Source organism: Pleurodeles waltl, chromosome 7 (genome assembly GCF_031143425.1).
Source record: "Pleurodeles waltl isolate 20211129_DDA chromosome 7, aPleWal1.hap1.20221129, whole genome shotgun sequence".
In the NCBI taxonomy this organism is placed as follows: Eukaryota; Metazoa; Chordata; class Amphibia; order Caudata; family Salamandridae; genus Pleurodeles; species Pleurodeles waltl.
The window spans coordinates 871,981,671-871,997,765 of record NC_090446.1 but is presented as its reverse complement, the minus strand read 5'-3'; the positions used below and the strand labels follow the sequence as shown (position 1 = coordinate 871,997,765).

Below are 16,095 nucleotides of genomic sequence, written 5' to 3'. Positions count from 1 at the left end.
CTGCTGCGTATCATCAGATTTCCCTTACGACTGATTCCAGAAAGTACACAGCATTTATTACACCTTTTGGCTGTTTCCAATTTAACAGGATGCCTTTTGGCTTAGCGTCTGCTGCTGCAGTGTTCCAAAGACTTATGTTTCAGTTATTTGGAAATAAATCTGGTGTAAAATTCTTCCAGGATGACATTCTAATCTATGGGAAGAACAGCATTGAACATGATTCAAGATTGAAGGAGGTAATGAACATATTGGTGAAAAGTGGTTTAACTGTGGAACTTTCAAAATGTAAATTTGCAAGGGACAGTGTCACTTATTTGGGTCATGACATTGGAGCCCAAGGTGTTAGACCAAAAGAGTCTCTTGTGAATGCTATCAAAGATGCTTCGCTTCCAAGTTCTAAGGATGATGTTAGATCTTTTTTTAGGTCTAGTTGAATATTGTGCTAAATTTATTCCACAATTTGCTGACAAAAGTTTCCATTTGAGACAACTATTGAAAAACAAAGTCAAATTTGAATGGTCTAAGGAATGCCAGGAAGAATTCAATCGCATCACTTCTGAAATTGATAAAGTCCAAAGCTTACACTGTTTTGATCCTAACCTGGATAACTGTATCTCAACGGATGCCAGTGGTAAAGGGTTGGGTGCGGTATTAAGCCAGAAGGATAAGGATGGGAAGGAATTTATAATATCCTTTGCCTCTAGAGCCTTGTCGCCAACAGAAGAAAAGTATCCCACAATTGAGAGGGAAGCTTTGGCATGTGCGTGGGCTCTGGATCACTTCAGGGTTTTTGTGTGGGGAAAACCTGTAACAATTTTATCTGATCACAAGCCGTTGGTGAAATTATTGACAACGGGGGGAACTGTTAATGCTTCTGCGAGGATTGCAAGATTGTCAATAAGAATGCAGGATTATGTTTATAAACTTGTATATTTACCGGGCAAGGATAATTTAGTAGCGGACTTCTTATCAAGAATGCCTACTAAATTGGAAGAATGTGTGGATGAATGTTGGCATAATTTCCAAGTAGCTTTTGTTCATGCAGATGGTAGTCATGCTGTGTGCAGGGAAGAGTGGATATCTGAATATGATAAGGATACAGTATTAGTTGATGTAAAGAAATGTTTGCAAGGAAATTGGCCGGATAAAAACAAATTGCAGGAAGAGGTTAGGCCTTTTTGGGAAGTGAGATCGCAGTTGTCCATGGAGAATGGTACAATCATGAGGGGTGAGCGGATTATTCCTCCCAAGAGCTTGAGGGAAGTAATTGTGGATCTATGTCACGAAGGACATTTTGGCATTGTAAAAACAAAGGGTGTGGTAAGAAGTTTATTTTGGTGGCCTAATGTGGATGTTGAGGTTGAAAGATTTGTGAGGAATTGTTCCAAGTGTTCAAATGCCGACAAGACGTTACAAACATTCAGACCGCCAATGAATGAACATTTTTTGCCGAAACAACCATGGGAATGTGTGGCAATTGACTTTGCGGGACCGTTTGGTGATGAACAAAAATACGTAATAGTGTTGATGGATCTGTTTTCTAGGTGGCCTGTTGTAGAAATTGTTGAGAGGGTAGAAACAAGATGTATTTTGGAATTTTTAGATAAAGTTTTTGTGTCTGAAGGTTTACCTACGGTGGTGCTAAGTGACAATGGTGTTCAGTTCTTGTCCAAGGCATCGAAAGATTACTTAAAAAGAATTGGCGTACAACATAAAACTACTTCCCTTTATAATCCTAGTTGCAATGGCATGGTGGAAAGGTTCAACAGGGTGGTTAAGGGAGTTATTCAAGCAGCCTGTGCTTGTGGTACGGATTGGGAGGTATAGTTGCACAAGGCTGTTTGGGCATACAGGGTGATGAAGAATGAGGTAACAGATTTATCGCCTTTTGTAATAATGAGAGGGCGGGAGCCTAGGACCAAATACAGTTTAAACTGGTTGCATCAGCGTAATGTGGTACAATGGTCTTTAGAATCAGTTCAGAATAGGATGAAGGAAAAACATGCTGTTATGAAAAAACGTTACGATGAGCAGCATGGTACAAAACCAGTTGACATTGTGGTTGGTGATTGGGTTCGTGTTAAGAAACCGTTTAAGGTCAGGAAAGGACATAGTCAGTTTTATGAACCAGAAGAAGTTGTAGAGGTTTTGAACAATGCAGTCAAGTTGAGCAATGGAAAGGTATGGAATCTTAAACGGGTGGCCAAGGTGCGTAGGGAAGCTAGGAGTCACAATAGTCACAATTCCTCTACGTCTAATTTTAGATGGTTGGAAGAGGAAGAAGGTGATACTGTAAGTAGTGAAGGGCTATGTATGGAGAGTGTTGAATGTGAGAATAATGCAGAGGTTTGTAAGGGTGGAAGTGAGAATAGTGCTGAGATGAATGAGGAGATTGGTGGATATGAGGCTAGTGCTGAAGCGAACAAGGATGTAGAAGGCGTGGTTAGTGAGGCTTTGGATGGAGGGAAAGGAAGAGTGAGGAAACCACCCGATTGGCTTAAGGAATTTGTGTGGGGGGGAAAAGGTTGTTGAGTTCATTAAGTAACTTATAGGTATTGTATGTACTCATAGGAGTTGTATGTATATAGTATATTTTTAGTACAGCTGCTAGAACTTCTTTAGCACTTCTGTTAAATTTCAATGTTTGGTTTATGTTAAATTTCAATGTTTGGTTTATGTTCATTTCAATCATTTATTTTCTTACTTGTATTCATTATTTAATTCTTTTTTTTTTCTCTGTATTGAAAGGAAGGGGATGTGTTATGTTTATTATTGAACGCGTTCCACAGTTGCTATGCGCTGTGTGGAACGCGTTGGCAGAAACGAACGAGAAAGCAGTTGAAGGAGTCACTTTCCCCAGTGGCTCCAGGCAATAAAGTATTTTAACACCAAATATCTTGTGGTGTTTTCACTACACACATTTTCCTCACTTTCTGTGAAGAAAACCTTTGGAATCTGCGGGCCACAAATTTACTACCACCCAGCATTCCCCTGATAAAAATGGTACCTCGCTTGTGTGTGTAGGGTTAGTGCCAATGACAGGAAAGGGCCCGAAACACAACATGGACACATCACATTTTTCCACTGAAAAACTGACCCTGCTGTGGATTTTGGACGCTAGCTAGGCTGCAAACTAGGGAAACCTAGCAAATGTGCACATTTATGAAAAGTAGACTGCTTGGGTAGTCCAGGGGTGTGTGACTTCCAGAAGCCCTTGCAAACCTCAGTTATTAGCTAAAACACATATTTTCCTCACTGTGAAAGAAAGTTCTGGACTCCCCTGTGAGCCCCTATTGACTGGGTTGATCCGTTCCTGTTGTGGGCACTAGGACCATCCACACCACTGGGCAGCATTTGTATCGGGACAACTGGGATAACAGTGGATGGTAGAAATTTTCTGTATTTCTGCTGAATCCAGAAGTTTGCATCACAGAAATGTAAGAAAAAATGGGTTTTGTGGGTAAGAAAACCTTGTGGGATCCACCCAAGGCACACCACACTCGAAACCCCTGGTTGTTTTCAACATCTGTGGTTCGTAGGGTTGCATGGGTGGCTCAAAAGCACAACCCCAAAAACGAAGCTATCTCACATTGCTGTGCTTTAGGGCCTTTTTGTGTTGTGATCTCTTGGACCACCCACACAAGTGGGAGACCATTATCGGGAGACGTGTAGGAACTCTTGGTGATACAAAATGTGTGGTTCCCGACAGGGGGCTGCTGCTGAACTATCAAAGTAAAGCCACCACTCGTACAAGTTGAAACTAGCACTCCTACTCCTGGAGTTGCCAAAACCAAAGGACAAATATGGATGATAGTATCAGAAAATTGAAACCAAGCAAAGTAAAGGTGAGCTATAAAGCCGCAACTAGGCATCACCACTTTGTCATTCAGATGTAATTCACGCACCACACACAAGACTTTCATACCACCAGCCATGGGCCTGATCAAACACATCAGTGCACTCACCTCCACATACTGCTTTCATTCAAGGGCCCATCACAGTGTTGTAGCAGATATGCTAAAATTAGAATATTCTAATGATTTGTGTATACATACTAATGTGAAAAAACGATGTTGAAAACTAATAAATGAAAATAACGTGTAATGTGCCCACGGGGAGTGGTCACAATCTGTGTTAACAGTACTAAATAATGTGAAATGTTTAACATTTTTGTATTAATATACCGTAATTGATTATATAATCTATGTTTGTAATGCCATATGTTCTTAACTTAGCTAGAGGCCTGGTCAGCGCTGGGCCTTGCTTGTTTAAACGTGGAGACACGATGAGATGCAGAGGACTGGAACTGGAGAAAAGGACCTTGAACTGTACAGAGTTCAGCGACGAGCTCTGCTAGAGAAATCTGCAAACTCACCAGCGGACAGGAGACGATCAGAACAAATTCATACAATTATGTGTAGAGTAAGCTAAATGTACTTTCCCAGGACTTGAACAATGGAGCTACTGACTAAGCCGGGGGCAACAATTTTGTTACCTGAAGAACCGAATGATGTTCTCATCAACAGAAGAACCAATCATGTTAATGGAACTTGACTCTCAAAATAACGTAGACAAGTGGTAAACAAAAATTATAGGTTAGAGTCATAACCCTTGATATGGTTGACCAATTGGAGAATTGTGGGACGGACTGAAAGACCCTAATAAAAAGTCATGACATGAGGGGAAAAATCAGAACGGAGAGGCGAAAGTTGATGACGTCAGGAGACGCTGTCCGAAGTGCTGAAACTTGGGCTTGCTTTCCGGGAGCCTGAGCCTTACTGATGACCTGGAGACGAAGACTGACTTGTTGCTGATCTGTCTTGGATAGGTAGCTATAACCTGACTGACTAATGAATGCTTTTTCTTTCTGAGTACCAACTGCGCTGTTTAAAAAGTTTTTCTCTTTAGTTAGAGTTTTCCAAATAAATGTTTTTGACAAATTTGTTTTTGCATGAAGACCCACATGCTGATGCTAATTGGAGACAGGTAGGCTGACAAGGGTGACTAATGGTGACTTTGACTTGGACTGACTGACGTATATTGCTGAATTATTCAATTACTCATGAATTGCTATGCTTCGTTTAACATTGGTTTCATATTAATAAAATTCATTGTTCACGTTGCTAATTAAGGTTTGGTAATTATGGTTTCGCTGAATAAAGGTTTTTTGATTAGAATTGTAACTAATAGGGAATAAAACACGCTAACTTTCAAATGAGTGATGGTAGTTCCTTTTTAAAATCATTTTATTGTATTTCATGTTGACTTGATTGATTTGTTGTGGATGTCTCTTACTCACTATACTTGACTAGGATACCCTATGCGACCCAAAAGATTCATCGACCTATATGTGTCCCCTTGTAAGTTTACTTACTAAGGACAAGGCGCGCAAGCAACAGTGATATGTCAGAGGACAGAAGCCCCAGTCTAACCTCAACCATCTTGCATACAAACACACCACAGCAAACCTCTACAAACACATGGCCAGGCATGTTGATGTTTGGTGCCTTAACAACCTTCACAAATCAAAAACAAAAAAAGTTTGACTGCATTTTTACTACATGTCAAGCATCCACTGACATTCTGAGCATTAATAAATGTGTGCCTAGGGAACCTTTACTAACTGCTCCAATGAGAGCCACCTGAGGCTCACAAAGACAATTCTGGTATGTGCCTTTAATGCATTCACTGTCCTAAATCCAACTCCTTCCAATTAGTGGATGCAAGTTGGAGGGCATCCGAGAACCTCTTCTGAAGTCCACGTTCCTCGAACTGAGTGAGCATATCTACATTTGAAACTAAGGTGAACCCGCTGGGGAAACCTATCCTGAGTTCCCTAAAGAGCACATTCTAAACTACAAAGGATGTTAGTCTTTCGGTGTGAACATGTCACATATGCCGTCCACTTTTATGTGCAGTGCTGTGACTAATGTAATTGTCATGCGGCAAACTGAACATCTATTATGTTCTGACGCAGGATGAACATTGCAAGCACAACACATATATGACCCACACATGTAGTATTGGGTGCAGAGTTCTCTGTAATGTTATGTGTAGTTGTGAAGCATACTATCACTCTGGAGGGTTTCCTTTTGCGAATGCAGGATTGGTCAAGGCGTATCCGTGGACTCGCCTAGTTGAAGAGCCAAGTCTTCAGCTTTGGGTGAAATGTAACAATTCTAGAGGCAGGGCAGATGTGTAGGGGCTGATCTTCTACCTTGCTCCAAAAGGCTGGAATGAAGTCACTACTGCCTGTCATGGGCAGCATCTGTATGGAATGATTGGAAGCAGGAGTCAGGCTGGTCATGGGTGTATTGAAGGTTTCTGAAATCTGAGGTGGTTTTCGGGGATGCTGGCCAGTGTTGTGGAGTACTTTGAATGTATGTGTCAAAAGTTTGAAAGAAGCTGTGGATGGGGAGCCAGTGAAGCTCTTTGTGGTGCTAAATGTTTGCATGGTGGAAGTTGAGAGGGAGCCTGACTGGCTGCATTCTGTGTGGTTTGGAGTCATCTGCTTAGTTGAGTGAATGAGTAATTGAGTATCGAGGTGAGTGTAGTGCCAATGAGGTTGAGCCCTTTGGAGCAGATGAGGTGATGGCATATGTATCCCTTCTACTTTGACTATCTGCCTTCTGCCTATGCAATATCCCTGTGAAAGCACACCTACCCTAAGATTTTCCAACCTGTTCCTTCCTCTTTCTCTTTAAGTCTTGACTAATCTTGTATACGTGCCAAGTGAACCTTTACTAACACCTTCCGTTCCCAGCTGCCTGAAGCTGAAGAAAATGTGTCTTTCCTGCACCCTTAGTGCACTCGTTGTGCTAAGTCCAACTCTTTCTAGTTTGTGGATGCAAGTTAGCAGTGTCTGAGAATCCCTTCCGAGGCCCACATTCCTCAAACTGAGTGAGCATATCTACCTTTGAAACTAAGGCAAGCAAGCTGGGGAAGACTACCTATGTTCCTTAAAGAGCACTTCAAAAACTACTAAAAAAGTAAGGTTTTACCACACAGGGTACTCCGTGACAAATGTGGCTTATGTTCCATCCACCATAATGTGCATTGTGGTGACTGTAATGCACTTGACATACAGTGAACAGAACACCTACCACGTTCTGATGGCAGATAAGGTGTTGAGCAGGCCATAAGCAAGTTCATGATTTCCTCAAATAGAGGAAACGATTTTTGTAAGGCAGCTTGCCTAGTGAATTAGTGGCTCATGGTAGGTATGTATCCGGGCACAGCCGTTAACGTTATGTATTACGGCAGCTCCGCCATATTCAGTTTCCCAGTACTTCACTTTTGTATTGTACACATAAAGCAAAACATAGGGCTGACTGAGATGGGTACAGTAAGTCTCCAGCCTTTCGGCAACAACGACATGGTTGAGTCTTTCTAGCTCTTGCAGGAATGTGGTTGGCAAAATGCCGATCCTGCAGCCTTGCCATGCCCTCCACAGCAGATGAAGTCGAGGCTACCGCTTCTGTAGCAGTACGACAGCAGTAAGACTTCCCATGACGGTCAATTCACAGTTGAGGAAAGAATTGGTTTTCCTGTGGTAATCTGACGATAAACCACACACTCTGTGATTGCTGTCTGGATCAAGTAGGTAAATAGCTTCTTATACCAAGTGCAAGTTTACGACTTGTGTTGTATAACTGAAGACCCTGGTCATTTTTCTCCACTTCTGCATATGTACTTGTTGTAATCAAGTGTAACGGTGGCCTTGTCAACTTTAGCCGCTTGGCTCCAAACCGTGAATCTGCAAGTGCTGTCATAATGTATTGTAGTGAGCATGTAAACATCCGGCTTATCAGAGAACTTGTCTGCAAACAGATAGTTGGAACACAACACACTGCTCTGGGATTTAAGGAGCTTGTTACAAACAAACTCCTGTGAGATTCCTGTACTGCTTGTCTCATTGCCAGCTTTGTACATCTCACTGAACAAATCTACTGCTGTGTAGAAGTTGACGACATAAAGGTTATAAAATGTATTAAGGAGTGGTTGGATACGCTCTCAAACAATCTTTGCCATGATTCCTGATATGGAAGGGGAACCTAAGATTTAGAGTGGGCTCCTTCCCTGTATACACTCTCAAACTGTATACGTAGCCAGTAAATCTCTCTCGCAGCATGTAACACTTGAGGTTTTAACAATCTGTTATGCTTGGTGTGTACTACCCGAACAACAGCTACCCTTTGTACAGGATCAAGGACTCTTTAATGGCTATATTCTTTTCAGGAGTATAAATCTGTAAATGCCTGGCAGAGAACTTTTCCACAACAGGCTGAATTTTGAACAACCTCTCCATGGTCTGGATGGTCCCGGCCATTGCAGCAGAATTATCGTTGAAATGCAGGTACGGTGCAATAGCAGAAAATGATCTACTCATGTATGATGTGAAGATGGATGTTACCCAAACCATGCGAGTAGACCAGTAGGACTGCAAGCTTTCCCATTTTGAGCCTCAGACCCTAAAATGTCTTCAAAGTGCAAGAGTGCTTCCATGCTCCCTTATAAATTGTTCTGGACACAGATGTGATTATTGCGTAATTTTCTTAAGGAAGTCAGCATCCTAAAAGAAATGAATGCAGTCAACTGGCAAATATTTTGCTGTATTGACTTTACAGCCGAACTCGGTAGTACATAGGGAAATTTGAGGCTGTACTAAAACTACCAAGAGGGCACTCTATATTTGCTTGCTGCCACACATTCCTGTTCAATAGATTGATTTACCCTGTTGCACAGAATTCGCTTGCACAGGGACATCCCAACTGCGATCACAATGTTCCTCAATCAGTGGAAGACGAGTTATCAGACTGAACTTCAACAACTGAAAAATCCTTTCCAGATTGTTCTCCGTTTTCTTCTCCCTCCGATGCTGTCTCTGTAACTGATCCTGCTTCAGAGTTGTCCTCAATTACTCAAGTTGCGGCCTGGGCAGCAGCTATTCCATCACTGCTGACTGTCCAAAACCTGTTTAAAACCTTCCTTTAAAAACACTCTGTCCTACATAGGAAGCTGAAGTTTGGTTCTAAACCAATGGGAGGGTGTTGTGCATCTGTGAGAGGTGTGTGACAAAGGGTAAAAGACAAAATGCTAAAAAAAAAAAACAACATATGGTGCAAATGCAGCAGCATCAAAAAGCTATGGACACATTTAAAAAAAAAAGTATTACTTCAACATGCCACATACGCAATACTACAACATACTTCATGAGACAAATAGTGCAAGCAAAGTTGCTGCATTGTGTCACCTGGGAAGAGTGGAACTGCGCCATATCTTCGAAGAAATGGTGTGGTTCTGCTCTCTCCAGGCGCTGGCTCACTGTGTGCTGCCTTGAGACAACACAGGTACCATGTGTGATTCACAGCGCAAAGCTGTTTGTGTTATGGTCAGGATAGTTTTTGTGCAGGAAGAGGCTTTCTCCTTAAAGAAAAAATATTTTGGGCTGTATTTTTATTTAAAAAATCAATACAAATAGCCATTTGCATTGCTTTGAAAAATCCCGATGAGGATTTTGCATTGGGGGTGTGTGGAAACAAATCATGCGAACATGACACAGACTTAGTCGGTTTGGCCTTTATTATTTTATTGTAAAATCAAAAGTAGCCCACATTTCAAAATGGGGGTGGGGGGAGCAGTCTTCAATAAAAAAAAATAACCCTTTACACGGGCCATCAAACACCCTGGGTGTCCAATGGGCTATGTCCATTATTTTCCTCTGGGTGCACAAGTGTGCCCTCCACGCAAAAGAATACAACTTAATTACCTCCAATCGTCAGTCTTTGCCCACTTTGATTTATCTTCTGTTAATAAAGAAATTTTAGGAATTGGGGTAAAATTTGTCTAATGCCATATTACAGTTTGGCCTAAAGCAGGTGCCTTGGCAATGAAGGAATATAGGGTAGGTGTCTTGGCGACCTGCTATTTAAAACAGGATTTTGGCTCATCTTTGAAAGATTCATGGCTCAATTTTCGGTTGAGTTCATGACAGGGTTCGAATTAACGGTGAAGGGTATGGAAAGATTGTCCTAGTGATTGTTTGCAACTTCATATTGCCCTGTCTTCTTCCGAGCTACAGACTACAAAAGAATGGTCTATATCCATTGCTTAACTTTTTTTCCTATAGGCGTGAACACCCATTATGTGTCGCCTTTTTTATTTGTGTTTCTTTAATTTTATGTTCATGAAGTGTTTTGTGCAAAATATTAGTTATCAAGAAAAATGTACACATTTGGGTGAGTCTACAAGTTTGTTTTTTGGACCTTGAATCTACGTTTACAACTGGTTAACAGTGTAGATGCATTATTTATGGTTCGAAGAAGCACAGCTTGAATATTGAAAATGTAATTTTTCGTGTGTTTGTTACAGAGAACAGGGGTGGCTTGCAAAGATTTTTTTTTTTTTTAGCACCTCCTAAATTTAATAGTGATGATTAATATTAAATGTTCTCTCTTTTCAGTTGGAGAGATTCACTAGCATAAGAATGAAAAAGGATAAGGAAAAGCCATATAGCTCGCACAGGTATTCTGCAACATATACAGATAATCCTGGTCCATCTTTACAGGAGCTACCCGATGATACCGTGCTTGTACTTTTCGAAAAAATGCTGGTAAGTTTCATGATCTTCGTATTTTATATAATTTTAGTTTAACTTGATTTTCGCTTAGCATGACATAAATGTAAATATTGCCTATTAGAATCTTCTGTACCAGCCAGCATATGCTGTGTGTTCTAGAATATGTTGAAATATATTTTTAGTTGCTTTTTATTGGTTTTACACGCAAACAATTGTTGTTCTGTTCTTTGCTAACAGTTTTTCTAGTGTCAAAGTTAGAATGTGCACTACATGCAAAGCAAATACTGCAGAATTTTCAAGGATTCGTAAACATGTATCCCCACACCCTGTTGGCCAGCAGTGCTCTGCATACTGCATATCAGAGGTCATGGACCCAACACAGTCCTTTTCTCACAAAGTAAGACAGTGGATGTCGCGCTGCAGCCGTGAGCACGGGCCACCGCGGCGCAGCACTCGGGGGCTGCGGCGGGCCGCGGCTCGGGTCAAGGGTCGCGGCACTCGCCATGCTCCTTTTCTCAAACCGCGGATTCCTGGATGCACGCGGCAGGGCCAGAGGACCCAAATTGGGTCACGGTCCTGGCCGCGAGTGCAGCGTTTGCCGCGCTTAGGCGCACACATGGATTAAACATTGGAATTCTTGGTATCCACTCCTTCCACCACTTACCAGTCACAACAGGCAAAAGCCGGATGCCTGCACATGGTGGTGTTTTATGCATGCCTTTCCCTTTCCCAGCATGCTGCTCACTTCCTCTCTTCCCAGCATGCATTGTTTCTCTTTGTTTGGACACATGTTCTTTATTCATTGTTATACTCTCTTCCCCAATCCCAAGATGGTGGTGTTTCTACTTCCTGTTTTCTACTTCATGTCTAGGGGTATAAAAGGGGAGTTCAGCTTCTTGCTCATTACGTTGCAACACTCCTTTGGTGGTAGTCACGCTCTGGCTGGTTTCCTTTGTGGATCCAGTTATTCCTGACCTGTCTTCTTCTCCAGTTTTCTTGTACTCTCGGATCTTCAGTTCTAACGTCCTGGTGTCCTCCTTCTGTTTCAGGGAGTTCCTGTTGGAGGTTTTTTACCCTTTTGGGGTTTTTCCTCTGGGACTCCTTCTGGAGGGCACGGACAGTAGTGGCTTGCTATTGTCAAACAGCACAGTGGCTACCGGATGGGGTCGCCCCTACCTCGGCCAGAGCAGAACCTGCCGGAATCGGGGTCGTTCCCCAACCCTCATCAACTTCGACGGTAAGCCCAGTGAAAACCGTGACAGTGGAAGGGTCAGTCACCACAAAAAAGACCAGTGTTGTATCTGTGTGTCTAGGATCCTGGAGGTGGGATCTCCTGCCTAGACACTTCCCCTCCAAAGCCGTACCCCCAATAGGCCTTTACTATTGTGAATTCCCACACCACATGATGGAAGTGGACCAAAGGACATCTATCAACCACCCCATTGTACATTTTAGCAAGTGTATGTAGGGAGAAACAGGTCTGATGCACAGAATTAAACTGTGTAAACTGAAAGCGAACGTTCTTAGAGACTGTACACACGCTAGGATGTTACTGCCTGCACTGTCAGTTAAATCTGATAGAGATTTTTAGTTGCAGTCGTCTTGTACGCCGGATATGATGTTGCAGGACCTATGTAGGCGCCACCCTGGCGCTAGTTCTTTTCTTTCCACGCCAGCCAAGCGCAGATCCAAAGACGAGCTACCCCCAGTCACTTTTTGACCAATCTTTTTTTCATTGTTATTTTGTTTTAAAGATTTTTGAGTGTTTTCACTCCTGGTACGTCAAGATGTTGTCTCGCAAGACCGGTTTCAAGCCCTGCAGATCCTGTTATCGGGTGATGTCCTTGACGGATCTGCTCCTTGTGTGCTTATGGTGTTTGGACCACGACCCTAAGTCATGCTCAGAGTGCTGGGCCATTAATCCGAAAGCATTGAGGAAGCAGTCACTAAGGCTCATTGCAGCTCGTCTCCAATTTGCTCCCAGTGTTGGTCGAGAGGAAGGTCCTATACATAACACCCATATCTTATGGGTGACGGTTGCGCGGGTGCTGCCACAGGACCCGGAGGAGGCCTGGGCCATTCTCTCTCAAGCTGTCGCTGACTAGAGAGACGCAGCTAAGTTCACAATCCGATTTGGGCCGGATACGACTGCCTCACTAGGTAGATCAGTTGCATTGATGATGGCCTTGGAGCGCCATGATTGGTTGAGGACATCTGGCTTTTTGGAGGATGTCCAGTCCGACCTTTTGGATATGCCCTTGATTGCACCAATCTCTTCTGAGACAAAGCAGACTCTGCACTCGATCACTTTTAAAGAGGTCCGGACTACTGCCAGGTTCTAGGGCCTCGCAGCTGCCCCTCGACCCTCTGTCTGCTTTTCACCCCTTCTGTGGCTATGGAACAGCATCCTACTATGTCCGTTCCCCTCCCGCCTCTGTGCTGAGCATGCTGCCCAGCCTCTGCGTGGCCAGGATGTGGGATCCAATGTCCTCGTGGATTAGGGAGCCAACGGTCTAGCCAGTCTGCCGCGCAGCAGCCTCTAAAACTTCCTAGCCATGAGGCTTCTCCACCAGGGACTAGTCAGAGGCAGGATTCGCCATCACCTGCCTTGCTGGCAGTCCATCACGTCAGACAGGAGGGTTGTGCAAATAGTCTGAAGGGGATACTCCCTCATCCTCGAGTTTACCCCTCCTTCCATGCCACCATCGTACGATTGGATGTCAGAGGATCACCTGACACTTCTACATGAGAAAGTTATGGCTCTCTTGGCCAAGGGAGCCATAGAGAGGGTCCTTGTGCCAGAAGTAGGTCATGGATGTTATTCCCGATACTTTCTGATGCCCAAAAAGGATAAGGGCCTCCGTCTCTCAATCTCTTCCTCAAGAAGAATTTCAAAATGCTCACTCAGGTTCTATCTGCCCTGGACCCAGGAGACTAGATGGGAGCGTTGGACTTATAGGATGCCCATTTCCATATTCTCGTTCTGCCTGCCCACAGATGTTACTTGAGTTTCACGATAGGCCACAAACATTTTCAGTTTACCGTGCTCCCCTTTTGCCTTACCAGCGATCCTTCAGCTTCTTTCCTGGATTTCAGTGAGAATTACTCTGAGACTTCTGGGCCTCATGGTCTCCTGCATCCTGTTGGTGACACATGCCAGATGGCATGTGCGTGCACTGCAGTGGGACCTGTTCCAGTGGGCGCAGTATCAGGGAAGTCTCTCTCACATGGTCCAGATCTCGGAGGGAACTGCACAAGATTCGCAGTGGTGGCTTTTGAACCTCGATTGGGTGAGAGGCAGATCCCTCTCCCATCCCCAATCAGATCTGACAGTAGTGACAGATGCGTTGTTCCTGGGATGGGGCAGCCCCATGGAAGAGGCAGAGATCAGAGGCATCTGGTCTCCGGCAGAGTCAGGGCTCCACATCAACCTTTTGGAGCTCAGGACAATTAGGCTGGCATTGAAAGCATTCCTTCCCTTTCTCATGGGGAAAGTAGTGTAGGTATTTACGGACAGTACTACTGCCATGTGGTACTGCAGCAAACAGGGCTGGTGGGGTTATGGACCTTTTGTGAGGAGGCTCTGCTTCCCTGGACATGCCTGGAACATCAGGGCATTTCCCTGGTGGTTCAACACCTGGCAGGTTCTCTCAATGCCAGAGAGGAGGAACTCAGCTGACAATGTCTAGTTGATCATGAATGGTGCCTCCATCTGGTGGTGGCTCAAGGTCGCTTTCACCAGTGGGGAGATCTGGTTAGATCTGTTCACCTCTGCAGAGAACGCACAATGTCAGCAGATTTCCCTGTTGGAGTTTCCAAGGCGGCACTCAGATCTCCTGTAAGCCTTTCTGCCCATACCACTCCTGCCCAGAATTCTCAAGAAGATCAAGAACGACCGGGCCCAAGTAATCTTTGTGGCACCGGCCTGGGCACAAAGAGTCTAGCACCCCGAGCTATTGAGCATGGCCATCGATCCTCCGATCAGAGTGCCCCTTCAGGAGGATCTTCTGCTGCAGCAGCCGGGAAGGCTCCTCCACCCGAACCTGTCCAGTGTCCACCTTCTTGCATGGAGATTGAGCAGCAGCAGTTGTTCGCTTTTGACCTTCCGCCCAAAGTCTGTAACGTTATCTTGGCAGGCAAGCATCCCTCCACCAAAACGGTATACACCTGTTGTTGGAAGAAATTTGTGGCATGGTGTACAGACAAGTCTGTTGACCGCCTCTCTACCCCTCTTTCCCGAGGTCCTCCTATTTATACTTTCTTTGGCCCCCAGGGTTCTGTCTTAGTATACCTTCAAAGATTATTTGCCTGCTATCTCTGCATTTTTGGATGAGCCCCCCCCCCCCCTTTTTTTTAGCTCCCTAAAGTTAGTAGGTTCCTTCAGGGTCTTACCCCTGTGTTCGCTCCTTCACCCTTCATAATTCCCCACTGAGATTTGAATGTGGTTCTAACCTTTTGAGCTGCTCCATAATTGTCCTCTCAGCTTAAAAACGGCCTTCCTTGTGGCCATTACATCTGCCCTTAGGGTGAGTGAGCTGCAGGCATTATTATCTAAACCACCCTACTTGCCCATCTTTCATGGTGCGTTGCACCAAGGCTTCCTTTTTCCTAAAGTAGTCACGCCCTTTCATGTGGGCCAACCCATCACCTTGCCTACTTTTTACACACCCCTCTCATCCTTCTTCGGAAGAGTAGAGACTCCACCGCCTGGACCCAAGAAGAGCGCTGGTGTTCTATCTTGACCGTTCCCAAGAGTTCCGGGTGGATGATCAACACTTTGTTGGGTATGTGGGTGTGAAGAAAGGTTGGGCATTGCAGAAGAGAACTATCTCTAGATTGGTTGTCTCTGCATTAAAATGTGCTATGCATTGGATAAAAAACAACCCTACAAGATTTGTGTACTCTCTCTACTGCAACTACAGCATTAGCATGTGGAGTTCCAGTCCTGGGCATCTGTCAGTCAGCAATGTGCACTTCACTGCACACGTTCACTAAACACTACTGCCTAGACAGTCCGGCCCGAATGGACAGGGAACTTTGCCTTACGTTCGGTCCTGCAGGACTTACAGGTGTGATCTTGGGTCGCAGACCCACCTCTGGGGATGGTATTGCTTGGTTATCTATTCACAGGTAAGGAATCTGCAACTAGAAGTCTCCATCAGATGAATAAGTTACTTACCTTTTGGTTACGCCTTATCTGGTAGAGACTTAGGCCCTCATTATGAACATGGCGGTCTGGGCTGCGATGCCGGCGGTGGCGGTAATTACCGCCACTTCTGTAACTCTGCCACTGGTGGGCTTCCGCTGCCAGGCAGCCTGGTGATGGCAGAGTTACGTATCCGACAGGGCAGCGCTGCCGGCCAGATAATGTTCCTAGTTCCACCAGCCTTTCCCTGGTGGTTTACCCCACCAGGGAAAGGCTGGTGGAATGGGTGCCTCGGGCCGGTGTCAATGTACAGGCCCTGCATTCAGCTGGGCCGGCTGGCGGAAACACTTTTTCTGCCTGTCGGCCCAGC

At 44.4% G+C, this 16,095-nt stretch overlaps 1 protein-coding gene across 1 annotated transcript in view; it reads left to right on the top strand.

Annotated features, from left to right (window-relative positions):
- Positions 1 to 16,095, top strand: part of DIAPH1 (diaphanous related formin 1) — a 978,623-nt gene that overhangs the window by 164,298 nt on the left and 798,230 nt on the right. The window contains exon 3 of the mRNA XM_069199475.1: positions 10,463 to 10,612. Within this exon, the coding sequence (XP_069055576.1) occupies positions 10,463 to 10,612 (150 nt within the window). The remainder of the gene's footprint in view (positions 1 to 10,462; positions 10,613 to 16,095) is intronic.